This window comes from Zeus faber (assembly GCF_960531495.2).
Source record: "Zeus faber genome assembly, chromosome: 19".
Classification (NCBI taxonomy): Eukaryota; Metazoa; Chordata; class Actinopteri; order Zeiformes; family Zeidae; genus Zeus; species Zeus faber.
The window spans coordinates 13,708,066-13,735,565 of NC_137206.1; the positions used below are offsets into that span (position 1 = coordinate 13,708,066).

The 27,500-nt window shown below is 47.8% G+C and overlaps 1 protein-coding gene across 1 annotated transcript in view; it reads left to right on the top strand.

The window, feature by feature from the left end:
• Positions 1–26,928, top strand: part of ctnnd2a (catenin (cadherin-associated protein), delta 2a) — a gene marked incomplete at both ends in the record, with an annotated part of 290,413 nt that extends 263,485 nt beyond the window's left edge. Inside the window, 6 exons of the mRNA XM_080020137.1 lie at positions 2,755–3,007; positions 4,739–4,823; positions 20,190–20,316; positions 23,978–24,109; positions 24,727–24,803; positions 26,434–26,928. Coding sequence (XP_079876263.1) covers positions 2,755–3,007; positions 4,739–4,823; positions 20,190–20,316; positions 23,978–24,109; positions 24,727–24,803; positions 26,434–26,928 — 1,169 coding nt within the window. The remainder of the gene's footprint in view (positions 1–2,754; positions 3,008–4,738; positions 4,824–20,189; positions 20,317–23,977; positions 24,110–24,726; positions 24,804–26,433) is intronic.
• Positions 26,929–27,500: the final 572 nt, after the last annotated feature.

The following is a 27,500-nucleotide window of genomic DNA, read 5'->3' on the forward strand; positions in this document are numbered from 1 at the left end:
AATGAACAGAGGGAGTAAAGAAGGAAGGAAGGAGAGCATGGCTATAGAAATTTACTTGACTCGGGAACGAAGGATGGAAGGAAGGTCCTCCCTAAGAATGCAAGGGAATGCAGGAAGGATGGAAGGGAGGGAGGAGAGAAGTGTTAGAGAAAGGAAGGAAAGAATGAAGGGAGGGAGTAAAGAAGGAGGGAAGAGCAGGCGTTAATGAGTCAGACATAGGGTGCGAGCACTGGATTCCTCTTCCCGGCGAACGAGGAGGGTACATGCAGTAAATGGTCCCATTTAAAGAGCTAAAGGGCTCCAGCTCAGCGCGCTCCTCGTTCTCTTTAAGTACGGTTCGGTCCCGTCCTTGCAATCTGAAGCGCGTGCGGCTTGTAACGATGTAATGACCAGCACTGAAGGAAGTCGACTGTTTATCTATCAGCCGGCGTTCCGACTGCCTCTCTCCCCTCTGATCCGTCACTTAAATGGAAGCGCTGGCATTTAAGAAATGACCGAAGGAGACAGTGATCAAACTGCCCAAAGGGCAACTTCTCTGTGCAGCGCTTTTGCACGCTCGCTCCAAGACACACAGATGTGAACAAATATAGGGAGACAGGCATAAAGAGTTTTGGGGCGTTACAGTCTGTTGTCATTCTGGTCATTTTGGAGGTATCAAACTCTTTAATGATGAGGACGTCCGCTTGAATTAACTCTGCTTTCACATCGGGCAATTTGGCGAAAGGGGTTGTCGCCAAAAACTGTATTCTCAAATTCAACGGCAACTTCGCGCTCCCTGTGCTCTACTGTACACACCCTCTCCTCTCCTTTCATATCACTCCTCACCCTCTTCTCACATCAGCTCCAACGTCGCCGTTTCCTCCACCCCCGCCCCCCGCCGCCTGTCTAAAAAAATTGCCTCAATGCGGGAACTTGAGGAAAGTCGCGGAACGTCAAGTTCCTTCTGTTTTCTCTTTTCGACAAATCATGTCATTCCATACTCAAGCGCCCCGAGATCTTTGCCAGGAAAAATTTGAATTGATCTTGAATCGAAATGATCAATTCAAATTTTTCTAGATTTGGATGCAAATGAAAAATAAAAAATATTGCAGTTCCCCGGACTCTGGTTTATCTAAACTTTAGATAAACCAGAGTCGGGGAACTGCAAACGCACACTCTCCAAAACACATGAACACGCACGGTTGTGTTTGGGAATTGTTGTGTGGCTCATTCACACTCCATCGGAGCCTGTTAGCACGGTGCGTTGAACCCGGGTTCCTCTGGATGAAGAGCCTCCCGCCATTCCAGCTTCCCCTCCCTCCAGCCGCTCCGCCCGACAGAACTCCACGCCCTACGTCAGTTCGCTGCTTCCACCTTTCACCGGTCGGCCACGCTTAAGAGGGCTTCTGTTCCTGGCAGTTTTGCTTTGTGCGCTTCTTAATTAGCGCGCTTCTCTTTCTTCCTTCAATCCCTTCATCCGCCCATCCAACCATCCATCATTTGAATGTCAGAATTTTTTCATTTCCGCGATATGCCAGACTTTTTGGCCGAAATACCACATGCTTCGCCAAATTTATTGGATTTTAAGCTATTTACATTTGTGTGTGTGTGTGTGTGTGTGTGTGTGTGTGTGTGTGTGTTTGTGTGTGGGTGTTCATGTGCGTGCATCCTTGTGTGTGTGTGTGTGTGTGTGTATGTGTGTGTACATTGTCTTTAGAATAGGTAAATCAGTCCAATAGCAACCAAGCTCATTGCGGTCAACAATTTCCATGCAGATCCACACCCCATATCTGTATCTGTTTTATGATAATTTCTACTATTAATGCTAGAAATATGTACTTCCATATATATACAAATATAATTACTCCTCCTGCAAAAATACAATATGATAAAATATTGTGCATATCGTATCTAGCAACCGCATACTCCTCTATATAAATATATATGTATGATTTATTTGCAAGGTTATGCAGTATATTCAGGGTCAAAGTTCAGCTCTCACTAATGTCCAAAAAGACAGAGGTTTCACTGTTAGGTCAGAACCTTACAAAGCCGCCGTGACCACATTAGCGCTCCGTCTTCCTCCGTCTTCATGTCAGACTGCCCCCGCCAACATCCTCCTCTGTTCCGGATTTAAGTCGGCTCCGAATGGCTGTGAATTTCAAGTATTCGCAGAAAGGGAAAAAGTTTTCTCTCGGTATAGATTTATTCATCAAAGAATGTAATTTGTTTCTGTGACCCTCTCCTCCGCCGAGCCAAACCCAACAAGCCGAGCAATAATAATTGTTGCTTGTAATACAAAAAAGAGTTACAATTCAGAAGCATTTGTTCCTTGTTTTGAAGATGGGATTTGAAACCCCCACCCAAACCCCCTAAAGACGTCTTGCGTGGCTGCCCCCGCCCGTCGTCCCATACAATGTCCCACATTTGCGTGGCTCAGAAGGTAGAGCGGAGGAGTATTGCTGGTTTGTTCCCTGGCTCCTCTTGGTAGCTTGTCGGGACAATGAATCCCTAACTGCTCCCCCTCGAGTAAAACGCGCGCCTTGCATGGTTGCTCACGGCGTTGGCCGCTGAATTACCCCTGTTTCTCTGCAATTTCCCTCCAGGGGTGAATAAAGTCTACACAAACCACTCCTGGACGCTGCCTTTCTCGCTTCCCAACACTCCCTTGTACAGTAGGAATGATGTCCTTAAAGTTAAGAGGAATTCGCCGTCGTATGGTGTGCCGAGATCTGAGACCAGCTTCTTTCTCTTGGCCCCCGTCGCCCCCCACAGGTAAATACGCCATGCGGGATCTGATCCACCGGCTACCGGGCAGCAGCAGCAGCAGCAGCAACAGCAACGCCACCAGCGGCGGCACGTCGGGGACCACCGGCCCGCCCGGCAAGACCATGTCGGACGACACGGTGACAGCCATCTGCTGCGCCCTGCACGAGGTCATCACCAAGAACATGGAGAACGCCAAGGCCCTGCGTGACGCCGGCGGTATCGAGAAGCTCATCGGCATCGCGCGCAGCAAGGGAGACAAGTGAGTGGATCCTACGTGGGCGAGTTGGTCTCATTTGTGCGAAGGCGTTTTTAGGGAAGATCAGGTGGTATAGCTCCGCATTGCTGATTAAAACGGAAAAGGGCAAAGTATTTTTGCTAATGCTAAACATAATGTGGGTGAGCTGCTGTGGAATAGGGAGGTGGAGGCGGGTGTGGGGTGGTGGCTGCGAGCTCTGTTTAGTTGGATTCGGTTCCGTCTGTGTTTATTTCCCAGGGGGCAATTTGTTCTCGGCATTATTAAAACCATACATCATAATGGTCCCACCAAACAAGTGCGTACGCATGGTGCACATGCACATCCAAAATATTAATTTCGGTTTTAATAAAGGGATTTAGGCGCCATTAAAAATGCCTTGCGTATGGTCGGAATCTGAGTGGGATGAGGTAGAAAAGAGGACCTTGTTCAGTGTTCTGTACCCTGAATATGGGTTAGGGTTAGTAATCATCGTAATAATCGTAATAATTATTATCTGATTTGAAGATTGGTCCTTGAAGCCGACCGGTGTATCTCAGCCATGTCGTTAGTTATGAGATCATTTTTCTGTAATTGAAATGTCCTCCATGTAACATAAGGAAAAGGAACTGTATTGCCGTACTGCACGACGGGCTGTCAAAGCCTCGGCGTGTTCCGCACACTCACCCGGGATAAGTGCATCCATACGTGGCTTCAATTGCCCCACTTATCCACGCCCGACAAGTCAGAACGAAGGAGGTGCGGCAAGAATAGAAACGGATGTCTTCTCGGGACAGCGGGCTGGGTGTTCTACCTAGCAGCTGCCATGGCAACTGGCAGGTCAGGGGTTACCATGACACCGGGCCGTTCTAAATCACATTAGGTTATAATTAGGGAATCATGCTCTGCATCAGCGACACAGAGATGGCACAGCGCGTTATTAGTCCTTTGTAAGTGCCAAAGTTTGAAAGCCGGAGTAGATTTCCCTAACGGTGCTCATTACATGTTTTATGTCGGCAGAGCCAGGACACACACTCCAGCCCTTTACTGGCAGATCCTTTATCACTCACTGAACCACCCTGGAGGTGATTTCGAGGCCGGGGCACACGGGCCCTCATCAAAGTGCGGAAGGGAAGAGAGGAGAATGGAACGGAATCGTGGTTTCTCGTGTCTTATGCATACTCGTGCCAATTCCATTCCAACATAGAACGCGCGAAGGGACTTCGCCGGGGGCCCCAGCCCAGAAACCACGGCTGCTGTGAAACCACCGCTTTAGAGAGAGAGAGAGAGAGAGAGAGAGAGAGACCAAATAAATGCGACTCGAACGGTTCATTTAGATTTTAATCTCCATGAGTGTTAATTGCGCTCTTCACCGAGATAATTCCGTGAAGCTTCCTTTTTGATGTCATCGTATTATTTCAAGCTCTCAAAGTCTCGCCATCTAAATATGAAACTCTCATTACCTGGGGAAAGTAAAAAAAAACCCGGTTCAAGGCCGTTTTTGTCAAGGCTCTTCAGTGTTTTGTTTGGCCTCGCAGAGGGAGATAGGCGGAGCGGCGTGCGAAGGACTACGTTTTTCGCCGCTGACGGAACATATCAAACTCCGTCCAGAAAGGGCAACGGGCACTCCCGGGACACAGTTGTTTTCGTTTCGTTTTTTGAAAGAGGCCGCATTCCGCAGGTGTACAAGCTGTACAATCCTTCCGGTGTCGGGCCATGAGAAGTAACCGCCCATTCCCATTTTCCCCTTTGCTAAAGACATTCGGCCAAGGTGGTGAAGGCGGCCTCTCAGGTCCTCAGCAGTATGTGGCAGTACAGAGACCTGCGTTCCCTCTACAAGAAGGTAAGAAAAGGCCTTGTCGGGTGTGAGACCTCTCTTCCCGGTGACTCCTCTGTCGCCACTCTTTGCTCTTGATTGTAAGACGGGTAGCGCTCGGTCAGCTCTGTCCTGATCACGACATTTCGGTTGGCAATTTTCACGTGAATAATTGTGATTCAGGGTTCCATTGTCTTCTTTGTTCATTGCATGCCGCTTTTATGGTATAAGCCTATAACAGTGTAATAACACGCACGCACCTTCTCAAGAAGAGCCATTTCTAGGCTTGGAACGTTGAAACATGAAGATGTACTACAGCTCTAAGTCTAAGTGTAAGTCTTAGTTTTGGGTGTCTCTGCAGTGTGTGCACTGTACATAGCAGGTGTGTAGTGCGCAGCATGTTGTCACATGAACACATTGCTTTGATCATTGGTACCAGCTCCGTCCGGCGTTCGCACACGGGTCGTCTCAAGGTTTACTCCGGTATGTCAGTGTACGTGACGTGGGCGCACAGGCCCGTGCGATTGTGTTTTTGTTTCCCCCGGTGTCACTCAAAGCCACCTCCAAACAGAATAACACGGCGTCTCCCAGGGGCCGTCAAAGCCGGGCGCTGGCATTGACGCTAATGGGACGGTCGATAACTTTGTGTTCGTCTCCTGCCCGATGTTTTTGTACAAGGTGCCGCTTGCTTAATTGCTCCCTCACTCACACACCTTCCTGGGAAGCCGCTCGCTGGCAAGTTTTAAGCGTAGTATGGAAGCCTGTAGGCAAGCACCCAAAGAGCTATTGTGTTCTACTGGACTAGGGCGAGCTTATAGCCAACAAGTAACTCTCCCATCACACTAAATGTGAGAGGAAGTGGTGACGCTGTAAAAAGTACGACGAAAAAGTTCTCCTTGTGACGCAGATACACATACGCGCACACACACAGACACACACACACACACACACACACACACACACACACACACACTCACACACAAAGAGCAATACAAAGACTGAACTTGATTAAAAACACTAGTAGACAACTTCCTTTCACCCATTAGAGGGGAGATGGAGTGAATGTAGCAACCAAGGTCACATCTGTCTGTTCACACAGAAACTTAATGGTGAGAATATCAAATACATTATGTAATCAATTCATGGTAATGATCTGCTCGCTCAGAGTTTATTTTTCTTTTCTTCCCTTACTTCTAATGGGGAACAAGAGTAAGAGTCATGGTTACCAACATCCATGCCTGTGTGTGTGTGTGTGTGTGTGTGTGTGTGTGTGTGTGTGTGTGTGTGTGTGTGTGTGTGTGTGTGTGTGTGTGTGTGTGTGTGTTGGTTGGTGATTCATTCCGTGTGATTCATTCTGTCCCCTCGCGTTTGTCTGACACGTGTCGACGTCCGCTCGCCGCGTCCACACCTGAGTGGACAATGGACCCGCCTGACGGACACCCGGTCATCTCCACAGGGACCTCACCTTCCCCAAACACGAGATCGACATGCCAACAATGCCTCCGAAAATGTGGCTCACACGCAAAAACCCAGTTTCTTTGCGTGGGATTTTATTTGGAACTTCGGAAGAGAAAGGCTGTCGACTTCTGAGGTGACACTTTGGGAAGAAGTAAGAAAGTGCAAACACCTGAAGGACACTTTAAACTTAAATAAGCAGATGCGAAAGACGGGAAAATAAAGTACTTTTGAAATGTAAAAAAAAAAAAACACAGAAAATGATGTTAAATGGTCAAGGGTGATGTAAAATGTGAACGGGCTAAAACTGTCCCGTATGCCGACGTATACCCTGTATTTCATGACTATGCTTGTGTCATTAGCGCAATTCAGCTATTAATTTGAGATCCAAAGACCATTTCAATTCGTTCTGGCACAGACTGACGCACAAAATGCTAAATGTTCCTCAATAGAAGGTTATTCAGTCATGTGCTGCGATAGCATTCTTTCAGCAAATGGAAAACCTTGAACACAATGGATTCCATTGAAAACAATGTATTTCAGTGCAACACAATTCGTGTAGATATTCAAACATTTCCACTTGTCAAAAAAGGAGGGCATTTTTCCCTGTGTATTTTATACAACTTTATTTTCTCGACAGAGAAAAATACAGTTTTCAAAGCAGCGCTACAATATGTAACTTTTGGTATTTGGGATTTGGCCCCCCCTACAGTTTCCCGAGTGCAATTGCACTTTTACACCACCACCACTCTCAGTCACATTTCAATAACTGTCTTTGTTGCAAACGCAAATATAATGTACACCTAGGTTTACAGCACCACTTGCACGGACCTCGCTGCTTCAGAAAGCCCTCAGACCACTGCTCCCCGGAGCGTCTGTCGGCCCCCTGCTGCCAGTGTAGGTACCAGATGTGCTCGGCCTGGCAGATCAGCTCACACGAGCCAAGAGGGTGAAACGAACCCCGTGGCGCAATGAAAGTGAGGGCCGGCGAACGCCGGCTGTGACCAGCATTCTAACCTCATTATTACCGGAATGAAAGAGCTGCCATTCTCCATTGTACAAGTCAGTGCTCCATCGAAATGATTCTATAGCTGTTATTTTATGGTAAAAAAAAGTTCCATAGTGTTGCTTTAAACCTCTTTCACATGTCACAAGTCAATGGCTGTGACATTCTAACGGGACTGACAAATCAATGGTGACAAGGTGAATATTTCAGTCCCGAGCCACGTCTTACCTAGCCGTCCGTCTCCCCCGTCCGTCTCCCCCCCGGTGTGTATCCTTCACTCCGTTCCTCATACGAGCGCACATAACACCAACCCCAAAGTGGACTCATGGGGACACACTCGCTTCGCACTTCTCTAATCTGCTCAACTGGATAGCATTGCTGTCATATTCGCTGTACATGGTAACCCTCTCATTTATCATTCATTTATCTCCTAGAGCTTTTAGGTGAATAGGTAGATAGGTAGGTAGATGGATAGATAGATACATAGATACATAGATACATAGTTCATAGATACATAGATACATAGAGAGATACATACATACTGTAGATAGATAGGTGGGGTGAGTGGATGGATGATTGGATAGATAGATAGATAGATAGATAGATAGATAGATAGATAGATAGATAGATAGATAGATAGATAGATAGATAGATAGATAGATAGATAGATAGATAGATAGATAGATAGATAGAGAGATAGATAGATAGATAGAAAGATAGAGAGATAGATAGATAGATACATAGATACATAGAGAGATACATACATACTGTAGATAGATAGGTGGGGTGAGTGGATGGATAGATGGACAGGTGGATGGGTGGGTGGATGGATGGATGGATGGATGGATGGATGGATAGATAGATAGATACATAGAGAGATACATACATACAGTAGATAGATAGGTGGGGTGAGTGGATGGATGGATGAATAGATGGATAGGTGGATGGGTGGGTGGATGGATGGATAGATAGATAGATAGATAGATAGATAGATAGATAGATAGATAGATAGATAGATAGATAGATAGATAGATAGATAGATAGATAGATAGACAGACAGATAGATAGATAGATAGATAGATAGATAGATAGATAGATAGATAGATAGATAGATAGATAGATAGATAGATAGATAGATAGAGTATCCCCATCTGTCTTACCCAGTTAGGTTTTTAAGTCGGGTTGTACTACAGTATTTACATTTTACAATTATGCAAATAAAGTACGATACACACGTTTGACAGAAGTCATATCCTAAATCTACCTCCCCTCCCCTTCATTCCTCCAGCTCACACAGATTAGTGACGACGCCACCCAAATGTCCAAGTGAGCAAAGTGTCATATTTGAGGAATCCACAGCTTGACTCCATCACGCGAGTCTACGACGCCCGGAAATAAAGTGGGCTTCCCTGCTCACGGCGCTGCATGACATATTGGGGAAGCGCCGTTGGCGGAATCCTGTTAGCAGCCCCGCAATGTAAACACGGATTAGCATGAGAGTGGAATATGGGATGTTGTGCTCAAGTTTCTTTGGGGAAGACGGCAGGAGAGGGAAACTTGTTGGGCGGAGAGAACTGGGAAGAGAGAGAGAAAAGAGTGGCGCCGGGGTTGACGTAGGTTTTTGTTCAGGAGGAGCTGTCACTGGTCGTAGTTGTTGGAGCTATTCTCCTGCCTTGTTGGTGAGGTTAATCTGCTCCGCTACAGGAAAAACAGACCTGGGGGTATTAAAGAGACTTGTTCTGCAGAATAGAGAGAAAGATTCAGAGCTGCTCGAAAGCGGCGTTCTGACCGGTCCGCCCCTGCTGCTGACGAAGAGGACTTTATACTGATGACGGGCTGCGTAACATTGATGAGCTTGTCATTGGCAGGACGATGCCAACTCAGTTATCAATTGATCAAATCAAATCAATCAGGAAATCCTACAATGGTTTCACAGTCAAACTCAGGTCACAGGTACGGACAGACACACACACAATTCTCTGTCAAGTTGCCTTTGTCGCCACACAAGGTTGAGTGAGGATGAACGGTATCTGGTTTTTCAGTACGATAATAATTTGTATAATAAATTGTAACTAATTGGTTATAATTTACGTGAGGACAAGTTTAGGTAAGTGACTGAAATCAAGATGAAATGAAAATTAAGATGTACGCACACAACAGTGCACTCAAAACCATGCACGCACACACACGCACACACACACACACACACACACACACACACACACACACAAAGACACACATTCTTGTGTGTAATTGCAGGTCTAGGAAGTAATAGTCCTGCAACTGTGAGCTCTTTGTTAGCAAGTTACATAAACTAACTACCAAGCGCTTTTATTTTATATACATCCAATTACCCACCTCTACACACACACACACACACACACACACACACACACACATTCTGATAATGACTATATATTGTATACTGTATATGTACAGGTACTCCTCACTTAACGGCCGAGTTCTGGTCCTAAGACCAGCTCGTGAAGCGAATTGGTTGAAAAGCGAGGACCCCTGTTATTTTGCGATAATGGGGCGTCAGAGAGACTGAGAACGGTGATGAGATGAGATGTAAACAATGTACATAGTAAATATATAACCCTATAAAGTATATATAGTGTTATTTCACGATAAGGGGGCGTGGCCATTGTGAACGCCAGTGTAGTGAATACTGACAGACTGTGGGAATAAGCTGAGACTAAGAACGATGATGAGATGAGATGTATACAGTGTATATAGTGTATACATTATATATAGTATATATTGTGTATATAGTGTATATAGTGTATAAAGTATATATAGTGTATACAGTTTATATTGTGGATATAGCATATTAAGGGTGATGTGTGATGAGACGCCGTACACACAGCGCACAATACAGACTGGTCAGAGAGCTGGTCGACCAAACGGTGGTTAAACAGGTAGGTCCCTAAGTGAGGAGTACCTGTACACAGTATATACATATAACCCACAGAGGTAGAATTGACTTCCACTGATCTCAGTTATACATTCAGTTTCATGTGTCTGACTATTTACTTCATTATATATCATTTTCATGCCTTCAAAAATGCTAGGTACGCTCCCAGCTAATGTACCACACAACCACACACACACACACACATACACACACACACACATACACACACACACACACACACAGACACACACTCACCCATGTGAGTTGAGTTGAGGAATGACTTACAAAATGCTCCCATTACTTCAGGCTTCAAAGCAAAATAACTCCTTGACATCTCTGTTGAAAAAAACAGTACTTATTGATCTTACACCACTTCATACGTACTAAAGACCAAACAAACACACACACACACACACACACACACACACACACACACACACACACACACACACACACACAGTAAATTTCACCCTGTATGTTCACAAATCCATTTCAGGATTTTTTTTTCACCACCCCAACCAAATTCATGACAAATGGTCTTTGAAAGATTAATCCAATAGACACACAGAGCGCCCTGTCGCACCCACATGCACAAAGACACTCACACACACACACACACACACACACACACACACACACACACACACACACACACACACACACACACACACACACACACACACACACACACACACACACACACACACACACAACCCACACACGCACAAATACATGTTGTACAAGGAGGTCAGGGTCAAGGTGGTGAGGATGCTGTGCTTGTCAAACATGTCACAGGTGACGGATCGCGTTATGTTCAAGTGTTGTGTATGTACGTGTGTGTGTGTGTGTGTGTGTGTGTGTGTGTGTGTGTGTGTGTGTGTTGCTTTGTTTTCTTGTGTGTGTGTGTGTGTGTGCGTGCGTACGTGTGTGTGAGTGTTTTCCTACTTGTATCTCATTGTAGGTGTGTGTGTGTGTGTACTTGTGTGTTCATTTATGTGCGGATGTATGTGCTCCCTGGGCCGCGGCATTTCTTTTTCCTGTTCTTTTCTTTCCATTTTCCTTCGTCTCACTGTTCTATTGTTTTATTGAGAGTGGAGTTCGGTCTGATGGCAGCCACAGGACATGACAGAGAACTCCCCTCCTCTCCTCTTCTCTCCCTCCGCCACACTTCTGGCAAGGCCGCCCGGCGCCCCGAGCCGTAAAGCTCCTAAAAAAAAAAAAAACACACACAACAAAGGAGAGTGAGAGGCCGGTGTAGTTTACATTACTTTCTTAGAGAATTCACAGAACTCTGCTGCATAGTGCAAAAGGTATTGGACGGTGAGTTACTTTCAGAGGATGTTTGAAAAATAATTAATCGTGAAGTGGAAGACATCCAAGGATGGATCCCTGTAAAGTTTGTACCCACAAGAGAGAGAGCGCTCAGGGGGGGTGGATTTCTCCATATATATATATATATATATATATATATCCTTCCTTACCCATTCTTCACTCTATGCAGCAATATTCAAAATGTTCTATTTTTATTTTTAGGTTGTCATCGCTTATTTGTGTTTTTTTCCACACAATGTTATGTTTTTTCAAGTTTTATTTTATTGTTATTATTTTTTAACATATATATATATATTTATAGATTTTTGTATAGCAGTAGTTAGGTTTTTCTGTTTTCATTTTAGATTATACTCTCTATTTTTTGTTTTCCAATTACTTTGGTAGTAGTGTGTTTCCCATGTTAATAATTAAAGCCCCTTTGAATTGAATTGAATTGAGACAGAGAGAGAGAGAGAGAGACAGAGAGAGAGAGAGAGAGAGAGAGACTTTATTTGCACTAGCTCATGTAACAACAGCAGAACCTAGATCATGAAGGAGATAAAAACACAGGAAAATCACAAGAAGAATGAGGGGAGGCCAGAGTTAAGAATAAGGGGATCAAACTGGACAGAGCGCAGCACCCCAACACCCCAAACACATTTAAAAGTGTCTTTTGAGTTTCCAGTCAGTGTGTAAAACTCCACCCTGAGACGGGCTTAGAGCAGACCAATCATAATCTGGGCCAGATCCAGTGACCCCTGACCCCTCACAGCGTTCCTCCTTTTTTTTAAATGGCCAGTTTGGCCACCCCTGAAACAGTGTTCACTAGGACATGGACAGATTTGTTTGACACAGTGTAAACAGGACCGAAAAAGTTTAAAGAGAGAAACTTTGCCCCAGACCCTGAACCCACCGCTCCAGCAGCCCAAACAGCACCTGCAGCCCGGGACACAGAACAAACAGGTGCTGCAACGTTTCCCTCTCAGAGCAAAAGATGCATCCCACCCCTGTGCTGGGATCCAGGTGTTCCAAATACAAGTTTGTAGCTACCGCTCCATCTACAATCCTCCACTGCAGGTCGCCTGTCCGTTTGTGGGGCTTGTACAGAGATTGCCAGCGTCTGTGAGGGGGAAGATCCTGGGCCAAAGGACTGGGTCCACCTTGACACTCACACCCCTGCAATAGAGTGTAGTTGTTTCACTTTGACGCAGGTGTAGTAGGCGGCTTTCTTGCTCACAGCCTCAAACTCCCCCAGCTTAGGAGTAGCAAAAGACAGGAGGCTGTCCTGCTCCTTCTCCCACTGCACTGTAGGAGGGGCAGTTATTGAAGGACACACATACTCACAGTCATCACCCTATTGGTCTGACAGAGTACGGTTCTCCATAAAAGCTCTAGAGGGCACTGGCAGGGAAGCACAGACTTCATCGGCTAACCTGTGCAGCAGTCTGGATGGATCTGATGCCCGTTGTCTCCATGAGCTGTTCCACAGACGTCTTCCCCAGATGGCCCGACTTGACACACCCAGCCCTGTGCAAGCTGGAGCGCAGGCTGGGGTAGGATAGGAGCCCAGAGTCCAGCAGAGGGTTCCCGAACAAAGGCTCCTCCAACACCCACATCCCAGGTGTAATTGTGATGTCTCGGTGGATCTTAAAAACCTGCCATGACTGCAGCACTGACTTATAGAAGGGAGTCAGCCCCATCAAGTCCATCCCCTCAGTTTGCAGCAGGAACAGCTGCTTGTCGAAAGAAAGGCGCCCCGCCAGCCTCAGCAGGATCTTCGCTGTGTCCGGCCAACTCAGTCCAAAGCTGTACAGCAGCCTCTGCACTGACTGGGGGCGGAAAGCCGTTCCCCTCGATGCAATGTCAATAAGGCCTTGTCCCCCCTCCTGGACTGGTAGGTATAGGGGCCACCACTCTGATCCAGTGCTGACCAGACCAGGAAAAGTACACGATTGCCCTCTGGATCTCTTCTAGCAGGCCTCTGGGTGGATGCAGAACAGTCAGTCTGTGCCATAAGGTTGAGGCAAGTTATGAGCAACCAGTTTCCTCGCCCTCTAGTATAACTGGGGTAGCAATCATTTCCATCCGGACGTTCTGGCACAAACCTTCTCCACCACACCCTCCCAGTTCTGCATCTGATATTGGTCCGATATTGTTCTTTTCCCACCTGAGGCCCCCTGGTAAACTGGGAATTACCTTCCCCACCCACTTTCCTATCTGCAAGGCCTCAACCTTTTCCCAGTTAACCTTAGCAGATGGGGCCTTCTGATAAAAACCTAAACAAACTACTAACCTAAGGACATCATCCTGGTTATTAATAAAAATATTTACATCATCTGCGTAAGCGGAGAGGACCAGAGGTGGGCTCTGTGGTGGAGCCGATTTCTTAAATTATATAAAAAGGGCTCTTTAGCAGGGGAGCAAAGTTGTCCAGGGATGGGACAGTCCTCTGTGATCCCTTTCTTAACATGACTCAACCCCCCTGCCCACCTTGATCATGTAAAACGCTCCTTTGTAAAGCTCTACACACTGAAGAAAAACTTTCCCAAATCCAAAAGCCTTTTAGGTTGAAAATAAGAAGCAATGGTCAGACACAATTGACGGATCTGCTTGGTACACAATACGACTGGTCTTTAAATATATATACATATATAAATCAACTCTAAAACTCCGTTCAGCCTATTGGCCAGGACTTTAGATAAAAGTTTGTAGTCTTTGCAAAGCAGTGCAAAGGGTCTCCAGTTTTTTAGTAGTGCCAAGTCTCCTTTCTTGAGTATGAGAGAGAGAGCTGCCCGCCGAGAGGAGACTAGTAACACGCCAGACTCCGCACAGACTCCAGCGGCACCTGGTGGAGATCTTCTCCTATCAGGCCCAGACGTATAAATGTTTATAAAACTCTGGACGCAGCCGTGTATTCCAGGAGTGCGCCCAGACGTCAGCTGGCCCACAGCAGAGGTGAGCACATCCATTCCGATGGCAGCGTCGAAGGCGTCCTGCTCCCCGACCTCCAGCCGAGGCAGCCCCAGAAGGGGCTCACTCTCCATCACAGTCCTCCGCCCTGTAGAGGGCAGTGTAGAAGGCCACCGCATACCTCCTCATCTCCACTGGGCTGGTGGTAACCCTCGACATCCATCCATCCATCCATCTGGAAGATGGAGACAGGCCATCTGTCTGGACCACTGAACATCTTTCTCCAGGTTAAAGAAGTGGGAGCTGGGGGCATCCATATATTCCGGATACTGAGGTTGCGAGCCCTGACCATGGTACCCTTCACTCTCTCCTGGAGGAAAGTGCTCAGCTCCTGCCTCGTCTCCTGCAGCCTCCCACCAGTAGGGGCGCTGCCACTGAGGAGGCTTCCCTCAATATCCCTTATCCCCCTGCTCCAGTGTTTTTATGGCCTCATTAACCCTACTGGCAGAGTGAGCACAGTGCCGTTGGCAGAAGAAACAGATTTGTGCTTTACCTACCACCCACCACTGACTCAAGGAGCTAAAATCTCCCTTTCTGCTCCTCCAGGTTTCCCAGAATAATCGAAAACTATTGTTCAAAATGCCGTCCTGCAGCGACTTTACATTAAAATGCCGATAAGAAAAGTGCTTGGTGCTAGGTTAAATGCATTTCTCCAGAGTGACAAGGTGATGATCGGGGAAGCCTGTAGGGTAAATGGAACTGTTAAGTAGCCTGGAAATGAGTGTGTGTGATATGTAAAGCCTGTCCAGCTGAGCTACCCTACCGTCTAAAACCTTTACCCATGTGTACTGCCTGTCTGTAGCATGTTTTGTTCTCTGTGTGTCCATGCGGTCATGCTGAGCTGTAAGTTCAGACAGACAGGTAGATGAGACTCTGTAGGGTTCCTCACTGGTCCTATCCAGACTAAAGTGTACAGTGTACAGTTCCAGTCCCCACCCATCACAATGTAGTTCAAGTTCAAGTTCAAGTTCAAGAGATTATTTGTCACATACATATACATACGGTCGTACATATATGCAGTGAAATGTCATGACACCCGGTGATTACGCACAATAAGCTCTATAAGCTCTAAAAATACTAAAAAACACCAAACGGTGCTCGCGCAGGCAGCCGCAAGGGGAGGCGCCACAATCGCGATTCTGGGTTCCATAATTATATAATAGAATTAATTGACTGTGTTGCATTAAGGAGCGCTTTATAAAATTTGAAGATGTCACTCTGATCCCCCTGCCGCAACGTTTCCTTCAGTTGTTTAAAATGCTCCACCCACTGTAAGCCTCGATCGGGAGCATCCACATTAATATAACAAAAAATAAAACTCCCACCTCAGCCCTGACCACCGGAGCTCAACCTGCTACTATCTTGGTGCTGGTTAGAACCCTGATGTCTGACCTTTTTGAAATGAGGATCGCTGGCCCTGCACTGAAACTAGTTCCATGACTGAGAGACAGCTGCGCCCCCCACCCATCACCACCACCACCAGCCCCAGTCTACCTCATCGGCTGCGTCACTGTGTGTTTCTTGCAGGAAAGAAACAGGTCTAACCTTTTTTGCTGAATCAATTCAGCAACCATGGCCCTCTTCTGCTGCTGTCTCGCACCATTGATATTTTAAGAGCCAACCCTCAGCTTTTGCATGGAAATATGTGTGGGAGAGAAAGAAAAGTGAAAGAAAACACCCTGTGAAACACATCCATTCCAAGTATCTATTTATGTTTAGGTCTTTTCATTCCCTCTCCACTGTTGGCCTGCAGATTCACTTTCCTGAGAGATGTCATTATGTTTATTTAACCGGTATCTTTTCTTTTTATCCAACTCTGCTCCTGCCCACTTCCTCAACATGGCCACAGTTAATACATTTTTCAGAATCAGGGACGAAATCTGTGATTTTTACTGATTTTCCAAACGTGGTGTTTAGAAACCCATTTATTTCCTCTGACGTCGGCAGGTCTTAATTTAGGGGCTGAGAGTCTGTCACCGACATGCAATCTGAGTCAGATTCTTATTCATCATTATAATTCTGCAAATTACCACTGACGGACATTGGCATCACCTTCTTACCGGGCTCCACCCGCCAGTTCGCCCGCTGGGGCCGGGCTCCACAGCCCGCTCTACTGCCCACTCCCCACCACTGGAGCCGGGCTCCGCCGCCCGTTCCCGGCCCCCGGAGTCTGGCTCCACAGCCCCCTCCCCACCACCGGAGCCAGGCTCCGCTGCACCCTCCACCGCTACAATCCCTCCAGTCCCACCACCGACAATCGTTTCGGGTTGATCTGGGCTGGGTGGTGCGGGTGGTGTGTGGACAGTCTGCCCACGCGTGCCTTCCTCTGAAACCAGATCATATGCCCGCAGACTGGGCTCTGCACCCACATCAGCCCGCTGTTTGTGCGGCCGGCGATGAGCATGTCTCCCATCTCTCCGCATTGAAAACATTTAACACTCCCTGAACTGGCATAGACTATATAATAGCCATCCCCATGTTTTATTTTAAAAGACACCTCCATGGACGGGGCACTCAGCACCATGAACGCTTCCCTCCTCAGGGACTGGATGTTCTTCAGTTTATGGTTCTTACATCCCAGGCTCACGGTGCAGAAGCCGCTCGCCATCTTCCCCAAGCGCTGCAGCTCTGGCACCAGCACCTCGTTAGGGACGAACGGGGGCACTCCCGACGCCGGGACCCGGGTGGAGTGCACGGCCAGCGGGGACACTTGGAGATACGCGTCATTGATAAAGACGCCATTCTCTATCACCACCGTGGCCTTATTCAGCCTGGAGGCAAAGGACACATTACGATGTCTGATCTGCTCCCCCAGCGCCAGCAGAACCTCCTCCATCCTCACCCTCGCCCTGTGACGGAGCGGGAGGGACGGCGTCTGCCGAGACGTCATCCGCCAAACGAACCAAACTACCAGACTCCAAGCTACACGAGCAAAAGAAAACCTCACGCTAAATATATTACGACCCCGAACTCCAAACTAGGACATAAAGAAACAACAAAAATCTACAGAAAAAAAAAAAACATAAAGGAAGAAAATATGTTCACTTCCTCAAAGTAAGTCGCTCTCAACCGACTGCACTCACTCAGGCAGCCACTCCCAGCATGCACAGCGAGAGAGAGAGAGAGAGAGAGAGAGAGAGAGGTGTTCGTGTGTGTAAAGGTATAGTGCTCACTGTCGCTGGAGGTAACATTTAAAACATGTGAAAGGTGGAAACGAGTGAGCGGGAAAGAAAGAGAGGGAGAGAGAGGGATGATGGTTTTCACAGGACCTGGGGGCGGAGGGTGGATGTGGGCAGAGGTGGAAATGGTGGGGGGGTGGAGGGGGTTGGACCCAACGGCCATGGCATGTAACCTCCTCCAGTATTTTATGTTATGATTGCTGTCTGGCATGGCCGCCGACACGGAGGACACACACACACACACACACACACACACACACACACTTGCTCACATGCACACCTAATTTGTTGAAGCAGTAATCATTTCTTACCTCGGGTCCTGTGACCTTCAACCAAGTGTCCGTGGATGTGGAGATCAACGCACACATTGGTTGCTTAGCAACCCCTCTCCCCGCCTCTCTCTCTCTCTCTCTCTCTCTCGCTCGCTCTCTCTCTTTTCATGTATATATGAAAAAAAGGGCCAGCCAGGGTGGAAACTTTACAGGGATTATTCATCGGACCTCTGTCTTTATGTTCATTATAATATTTATTTCAACGCAAATCGTGGTTTTTCAAGAAACACTTAGTATAAGAAACAGAAAGAGGGAGGGATGGAGGGAAGGAGAAGGATAGGTAGAGATTTTGGTACACCCAGAACCAGTGCAAAGATCTACAAAAGGGGGAATCTTGGTGAGACTGAGCTCTTGAAAACTTGAAAACCCTAAATTCCCGCAAAAATGACTGTCTTTGAGCCATGAATAGAGCGGCTTCTGGAGAGATTTGAAAGCTCACCATTAAATGAGAAATGGGAGACGCCGTTATTGTTCTAGCACCCGCAGGAGGGCACACTGCACGGACCGCAAATTACAGCGCCGCACTGTAACATGAAAAGGAATATGACTCGCGAGAAAGTAGACGGCGACGGAGAATGGGGCCGTGTGTCAGGGGTGGGCAGCATCAGAGAGAGGGGTGGCGATAAAGAGGAGAGAGGGAGGGAGAGAGAGAGAGAGAGAGAGAGGGAGCAAGGGTGGGAGAAAGCTACTGTACCTTTGAACTGCTTCGTGTCAGGGGATTCGTCTCTCTCTCTCTCTCTCTCTCTCTCTCTCTCTGTCTATTGTCGGATCCAACTTGTGTCTCCGCCTCGCTGTTAGTTCTCCGTCTGGTTTTTTTAATTCGGTGAGCTTTAGTGACATCAATGCACTTGTCATCGATGGACAAATATTGCGCATTGCGAAGTGTAATGGAGAGTGAATAACGCTCCCTGCGCCCGGAGCTATTATTATGTCGTATTATGTCTTACATATTTATGACGTCATAATGGCACTCAAGGCAAAAATGAACCAAAAGACCTCCGGACTCTTTGTCCGAGTGACTCCCGACTTGATTCCATGACTCCACGGAGGTTTTTGCGGAAAGCTCCCGCTGTGTGCAGGGGAAAGGGGAAGAGGAAAAAAACGTACGGGAAGTGTTCCGTATAGATCGCAGAGCGAAGCAGTAATAAGTAAATCATAAGTAAGTCAAATGTCTTTCCAAATTCCAAATTTTTCCCTTCGCCCCCCTCCCCCTCCTCCTTTAGGAACGTATGGCTGCGATGGGATACGCCTCTATTATCTCCTGATGACTGTCTGCCTGGTGGCGGGGTTATTTTGAATTTATTTTATTTTATTATTCTTTTTTTTTTTAGAGGTCCCCAATTATCTTAATGCTAAATTGAATTTTGTTCCAGCTCAGTGGCTGTTGTTGACTCTCGTAATCCATTTTTATGAATAGGGCTTTGCTTCAATCACCACTTACAAAGCCCGTGGCTTGGTGGTAATTACAGTATTCTGCTGCAGTTGTTGGTTGCCTTCTTTTATTTCTTAATTTTTCACAGGGACAGTAGAATGATTATTAATCCCCTGGATGATGCGTGCAGTTACTTTTTCTTTGACTGTTGGTGACATGTGTGCACTGATTTTCCCCTTTGCATTCCCTCCCTGTGCAAAAAAAAATATAGAAATAAAAACATTCAAAAGAAACAGAAAACAGAAAAGAGAAAACAACTTACAATGGGTTGTAATGGTTGTAAGTTGTTGTCCTTTCAGCCACGTTAAATACACGTCTAAATATTAAAATCTGCATCTATCGCCTCTAATGGTGATACTATAGGTGTTCCTCAATATTACCACAAACATCACGAATTGTATTTACTGTACATTCCTGATGAAAAAAATAAATAAATATGTATATCGATTGTACATCCAATTTCATATTTTGGATCGAAGTTTTCAAAAGCAGTATTGCAATTACAAAAACATGCATGTCTGTTGAAGTAACGTACAAACGCTCCTTTTCAGACATGTACAATCATTTTGTTGTGAAGGATTTGCCAAGTGTGTTCTTTCATTTTGTTAATTTTTTTTTAATATCTTGTGGTTATTTCTTGTGTTTCATATCTATGATTTCCCAAATGTCTGAAACAAAAATGATCAATCAGTCAATACGTGACCATTCATGATACTACAGTTAGACAGTCGGTAAACTGTAAGTATCGCCTCGAGATGCCGTGACACTTTTCCATCGTTTCCCCCTCCCAGGACGGATACTCCCAGTACCACTTTGTGGGCTCGGCCTCCACGATAGAGCGGGACCGGCAGAGGCCCTACTCGTCCTCCCGCACCCCTTCCGTCTCCCCTGTCAGGACCTCCCCCAACCACCGCTCCGGTGAGTGCGCCCCCGTCGCCGTGGAGACCAAAGGTTCCTCCGCTTACTTTTCCCGCTATCCGACCGCCTTTGGGAGTTGACCATCAGCAAGCTACTGATTCGGGCGGAGTCGTTAGAGCCCATCGGTCCTGGCGGCGGGCTGGATAGCCGTAAGCACAAACACCTGACCATCCACCCACCCATCCACCCATCCATCCATCCATCCTTCCATCTGGTGGCCTTAATGCAGAGTGTGATTACAGATAGCCTTTAGCGTCAGGCCGACCGGCCTTGAAGCTTTCGCGACGGATGCATTAACATTAGTTGCTCGCCTTAGTGTTGGAAGAGCCTTCAGCGCTGCTTTCTCCACACTGGCTTTAGCGGGCTGATGAGGCAGAAAAGCACTTTTCCCTTCCCCCGGCTTAGCAGAGCCTTCAAGGACCCAACTGCAGACACAGTGAGGGGGTGGAGGGAGGAGGGGGGTGAGGGAAATTATAAGAATTATGTGACTGGAAAGAGAGAGGGGGGGGGGGGGATTTAGGAAAAAAGGTGTAGTAAATGGACGGACGGAGGGATGGGAGGGACGAGGGTTTGACTTTGGGCCGTGACATTGGCAACGGGGAAGCGGTGTGAGTGATTTGCGAGAACACAGTGATGGTGAGGTGGGGAGACCGGCCTTTAATGACGCCCCCCGCCCCCCTCCAACACACAAACACACACACACACACACACACACACACACACACACACACACACACACACACACACACACACAGCTCCACTCCTCCAACCGGCTCATTCAGCCCTAACATTCTCGCCCTCTACTTCTCAGCAAGCCTTCCTTCTCTCACACACACACACACACACACACACACTCGCACGGGCGCACACACACACACACACACACACACACACACACACACACACACACACACACAATGGTATCTCCTCCCTGCATATGAGCCACTTTGCGATTCAGCCCCTTAGAGATGGATCAAAGGAGCGAGAGACAGAGAGAGAGAGAGAGAGAGAGAGAGAGAGAGCGAGCGGGAGTAATGTAGGAGAGAGAAGTAATGTAGTGGAGTATTGAGTAGCGGCGGGCTCATTTGCAAAACCGTTAGTGTGAGGACATGGTGGTGAAAAATGGGGGGAATTTGGACGTAAAGGAATGGGGGGGAGGGATAGAGCGGGATAGTCAGGGAATGAAAGAGATCTACCTACAGAGAGAGAAGCAGGGGGGAGAGAGAGCGAGGGAGAGCGAGGGAGAGCGAGGGAGAGCGAGGGAGAGCGAGGGAGACCTTTCCATGGTGCCCCTGGGGTTGGGCTGTGCTTTGTAGCGATAGCACTAGGAGCCGGTCTCCTGGGCTCCAGCATTCAGCAGCTACAGGCCTTCCATCCCACCGGTGACCTTATCTATCCCTGACGGGCGGATGGCAGCGCCTCCCCCGGGTGTTGGCGACAGCAACCGCCCCCCCCTCCCAGTCCTTTGAGGGGAAAAAATGTTGTGTAGCTGTCAAAAGCTCAATGAAACGGCAACATCACAATAGTTGAAACCATCGAGATAACCGGTTCCTTTATCAAGGGCGTGTAAGGAGAACGCAGCTGCGCCGCGCGACCCGGTCAGTGTGTTTTTATTGTAGATATTACATTTTTTATTTTATCTTATTTTATTAAAACAAATTAAACAAAAACCAACCAAAGCCCCGTGCGGCGCGACCGGCAGTGCCCTTGCCTTCCGAAAGTCAGAACAAACTTTTAAATGAGCCCTTGTAGATCTAATGTGAGTAAATGATTCAGCCACTGGATCGCATATTTCTCACCTCCAATTTCTCCAGCAACTCAGGGAACCGGGGCGAACAGCTCCGGAGTGGGCGCGGGGAGCGGCATCAACTTGTTAAAAAAGGGAGCATAATAGGCCCCCTTTAGGTACAGCAAGACAGCCCACTAACAGCGCTCCAAATAGTCCGGTTCCCGGTGTAAGGAGACCAAAGACCTGGACCCCTGAGCAATGGAAGAAAGAAAGATGGTCTGATGAGTCATCTCAGTCCAGATGGGGTTTTCATTTGGAGGAAGCCTACGGATGCCTTTGACCCGCAATGTCTGTTGCCAAATGTCAAACATGGCGAGGGATTCCTTAATGGTTTAGGCAGCCCTCTTGTGGGAAGTCATCGGGTCCATTAATTGCTCTGCGCGGTCGCAACGCCTAAGGACTACGGAGCCATTTTGGCTGGACCAGGCGCACCCTTCTGGGTCAAACGGTGTTTTCCTCCATGACGTTTCCCCGTATCCCGGGATGATGACGCTCCTGCACCGTCAGTCAGTCTCCTGCATGTCCTCTCTAACCATCTGATATGAACATCTTTGAACCTCTACGGGAAGTTCTGAAGCGAGGATGAAGGAGGTAGATTACCCGCACCTTAATCCCCCCCTAAACAACTGGGGGGCTTTTTCCGTCCCGAAGAATGATGAAACATCCCACGGCACACGGTTCAGGACTCTAATAACAGCGCTCCGAGAGGGATTTGCAGAAGAACGGCCCTGCTCCTTATTAGCTCCTTGATATCATTGCGTTGCTCCTTATATCCCCCATTTTGCCCTTATATGTATAATGGGTTTATAGACGGAGCAGAGGCTGGCGGATGCGCAGGTAAGCAGCGGGATTCCAGCGATCTAGTGTGTCTAGATAAAGACTGAATGAATAAGCAATGAAAAGTGAGATATAAAGGGGATAACGTCATCACACACATTGAGTACCTGCACTTAGTGTGTGTACAGAGGAGGGTGAAGCAAAGTGTTACTCCGTATTAAATAGAATAACATACTGTACATTCAAAAGTGAGTCCCTGCTTATGTATGTGTGTGTGCACGGTGCATCGACATGTACTGCTGCTGCTTGCCAGCGTGTTTTTAGGCAATTTATTTTTTTCTTTTGAAATTGCGAGGACCTGAAAGGCGCAGTCACCTCAGCATTGTCAAGCCACCAAATTTATTGGCCTTTTTTCCCCCCCAAAGTGGTTTAATACAGCGGCACGGAATGACAAGGAGCGTTTTTTAAACAACTTGTTCTTGGTGTTGTGTCACGTCGTACTAGAACAGAATGAACCGGTCATTCCCATTTTTTGGGCTCGCTCCGAAAGGAGATTGAAATGAACAAACTCAAACCATTTGATCAATATCAAAAGTTTGCATTTATCATCTGCAAAGGCTAAATTTATTTGAATATGTTATTTATATTGTTAATGTTATCTAAATTTTCCTTTCAAAGCCCTGACGGAGTTTGTGTGTGTGTGTGTGTGTGTGTGTGTGTGTGTGTGTGTGTGTGTGTGTGTGTACGTGGGTGTGTGTGTGTGTGTGTGTGTGTGTGTGTGTGTGTGTGTGTGTGTGTGTGCTTGTGTGTCAGTGATTATTTCCTGAGGTCATATAACATGCTGGAGGTGACCCTTCCTGCTGACAAGCTAAATGATGACTAATGACTGTGCGTCTTGAAAGACACACACACACACACACAAACACCCACACACACACACACACACACACACACACACGCACACAAACACAGGTAGTGACGCTTGAGGCCATGTATTACTTATTACTCTGACTATTTGTGTGTGTGTGTGTGTGTGTGCGTGTGTGTGTGTGTTTGCGCGTGTGCCTGTGCGTGCCCGCGCGTGCGTGCGTTTAGCGAGCGCACCAGCTTCCCCGAGGGAGATGATGAGTCTGAAGGAACGCAAGATGGACTACGACTCCACGGCAACCAACGCCGGTTTCCATAGCAACAAAGGCGAGCACACGTCCCGCAAAGACGCCATGGCAGGTGTGTGCTTGTGTGCGTGTTGCTGTGTGTGTGTGTGTGTGTGTGTGTGTGTGTGTGTGTGTGTGTGTGTGTGTGTGTGTGTGTGTGTGTGTGTGTATGGGGGGGAGTGTGTGTGTGGGACAGGGAAGAAGTAAATTGGTCATCTCATCTTTTTTTCTCTCCCCTTGTCCTTCTTTATATCCCCATTATCTGTGCTCCGTCCACGTTTTAATATTCTCTAATTGGTTAAATGTGTTATCTCTCTCTCTCTCTCTCTCTCTCTCTCTCTTTCTCTCTCTCTCTCTCTCTCTCGCTCTCTCTCTCCCTCTCCAAATGTCTCCTTCTCTGTATTTTCTCGCCATTGTTTTGGTTTCAAATGTGGCGTCGGCCTTTCTGGCAGGTTGTCGTTGCCGACACACTAGCTGGCAGGTTTATTTAGCTGGAGGGCGCCAAAAACTTTGCCGCTAATGCGTTGATTTTCTTCTCTTTTGAACAAAGACGCCGTCGCTTTCTCCTCCAGGTCATCAATCAACGGCCCAATAGTTTGAGATTTGAACGCCTCGATTTAATTTGCTCGACTGCGTCACATTGTACAGCTCCGGTGAAGTTAATGTGTCTCTTTCTTTCTTTCTTTCCAGTTCAAGTGTCATGCGGGACGTCCACGTTGTTCCGCAATTCTTACTTGACCGCCAATGATGACATCAAACAAAACCAGGTCCGTTACTACATTATAATTGCACAACACACACACATACACACACACACACACACACACACTATATTAAGTGCAAAGAGAGTAGATCACAGAACAGTGTGAGAGCGCTGGTTTATGCGTCAGTTATGTCATCCTGTCCTAGTTATGTTTTCGTTTAGAGGATAATGGTGTCCATTTTGACCGGCACCTCTTCCACAACAACAACAGCGACAATTGTCTCAGAGCGAAAAAAATAATCACGCACCCGGGTGTGGCGTTTTGACGGAGACCAAAACAGACGGTTTAAACGCCCAAAACACGGAAATTATGGATCTGTCCGGGCCGTTCTGGGTTGCTCTGCACCTGTAATGTTGTGTTTGGCGGACGTTGCTTTGACCTTTTTTTTCAGTGTCAGTGGCCAATAAAAGCTGCAGCATTTTTACATCCACCCTCTTTCTATGGGCCCTAATGTTATTATTTCTGTTATTTATGTGGTCAATTTCAAATAGTCAAATTTGAATTAAATGTTTGAATAAATTGAATTGAAAGCCATGATAACATTAAAATATCAAATAAATAATACAAAAATTACAAATATATATATATATATATATATATATATGTTTATATATATATGTATATATATATTTTTTTCACCCAAAGAAGACCATTCAATTACAAAATGCTGTCAAACACACACACACAAATCCAAACATATGACATATGACGTATATAGATACAAAAAATACAATTTCTCCATCCTGAATTAAACATGAGGTGCAGATATGAGGATGGTGCTCACCATGTTCTTATCTGCACCGAACACATGCAGCACAGTGTACACATATCCATTAAACCGCAAACACACACACACACACACACGCGCGCGCGCGCATGCAACGTTCGCAAATTGAATGTCGTCAACACGGCGGTCTTAACAAGGCACGTCATCAAGACCCCTCCGAACTTGACGTCCGTCGCCACGACGATAGTTGTAGGGGAAGGAAACGGGGAGAGGTGCGCGCTCACGTGGGCGCAAGGTGGTCGGCCGTGATAAGAGAGCAGTCGGCAGATCCTGTGATAGAGGCCCGAGTGCCTCAGCCACGAGCCAACACCGCGTCCACACACCCGGCGGCTGGGTTTGTCAATAACCGTAAAATTTCATTTTAGATGATGTTTTCTTAATTGTTGTGTGAAAACGTCGTAATTGTAATGCAGGAGTTTCTCCTGGAGGGACAGGAGGCCTTTACCACCGTGGGTTAAATGCACCAGGTACAAGTGGAAGGGTTTTATAATAAAATAGGCCGACGCCCAAACACACACTGGCGCTTATTCACATTCACACACGCGCACACACACACACACACACACACACACACACACACACACAAGCACAAGTAGTTTGAGACCTTCTGTCCAACGTTAGAGCTCAGTACCTGCATGTGACAGCGTCCTCCCAGCCGGCTCCTCCTTCCCTCCCTTACCTCCCTCCTTCTCACGCTCTCCACCCTGCTCTCCTTTCCACTTCCCTCCACCCTTCCCCCTCGCTCCTCCTCCCTTGACCCCTGTCTCTATGCCCCCTCCATCAAACACCTCCCTCCATGCCCCAACCCCAACTCCCCCCCCGCCACGTCCATCCACCCTCCGCCAGGTCCCGGCGCAGCCCTGCCTCGTGCCCCCCCAGCCCCAGCAGGACAGTCCGTCGGCAGCCATACTAAAAGACTACGACCCCTACCCTCCTCCTCCCTCCTTCCCCCAGCCCCAGCCGCCGCCGTCCCACCACCACCACCAGCCGCCGCCGCACAGCCAGAGCCGCAGCTTCGACGAGAGCTACTACGAGGACCAGCAGGGCGCGACGCCCGCCGCCCCTGCCGGCGCCGTTCCTCCGGCGGCGGCCTCCCAGCCCCAGGTCCAGCCACAGCCCCAGGTCCCGGCCCAGCCTCAGGCCCTCCCCCAGCAGCAGCAGCAGCAGCAGCAGCCAACGAGCGTCACCGGACCGCCCCGCGACCCGCGGGAAGACCTGCGCATGCACCTGGGCCTCAAGTCCACCGGCAACTACGTGGACTTCTATTCGGCGTCGCGGCCGTACAGCGAACTGAACTACGAGACCAGCCACTACCCGGCCTCGCCCGACTCCTGGGTCTAGCTCGGGCCGCGGGGCCGGGGTGGGGTTAGGGGTGGCGGCAGGGGGCAGCCTGTATGCACGTGTGTGTGTGGGTGTGTGTGGTTGTGCGTGGTTGTGTGTGTGACGGAAAAGGGTTATTTTTGCAAGTGATCAGCAGCGAAGGCGAGCCGCTGAATCGGGGTCATCTCAAAATTGCGAGGAGGGGAATGCAAGGGGGGTTGGAGGGGTGAACCGAGGTCGTGGCAGAGAGGAGGAGGAGGAGGAGAAGAATAAGAGGAAGAGGAAGAAGAGGAAGAAGAAGAAGAAGTCCGTGCATGTGCATGCCAAGGTTTTTTCTTTTTTTTTTTTTTGTCCAGTTTCACCCGTTCTCAGTTCGTTCCATTGGAAAAGGAGCACTTGGGGAGATACGGAGGGAGGCTTTTCCTTCACAAAAAGCGAGAGAAAAGGGAGCGAGCCGGGGCCTCGAGGGGAGTGAAGGGGAGATGGGATCAGGGAATAATGGAGCGAGGATGAGAAGGGTGTGGGCGTAAGGAGGTGGCCTTTGGGCGGGGGGCGCGTGGGGTTGGGGGGGCAGGGTCGGGAGAGGGCCGGAG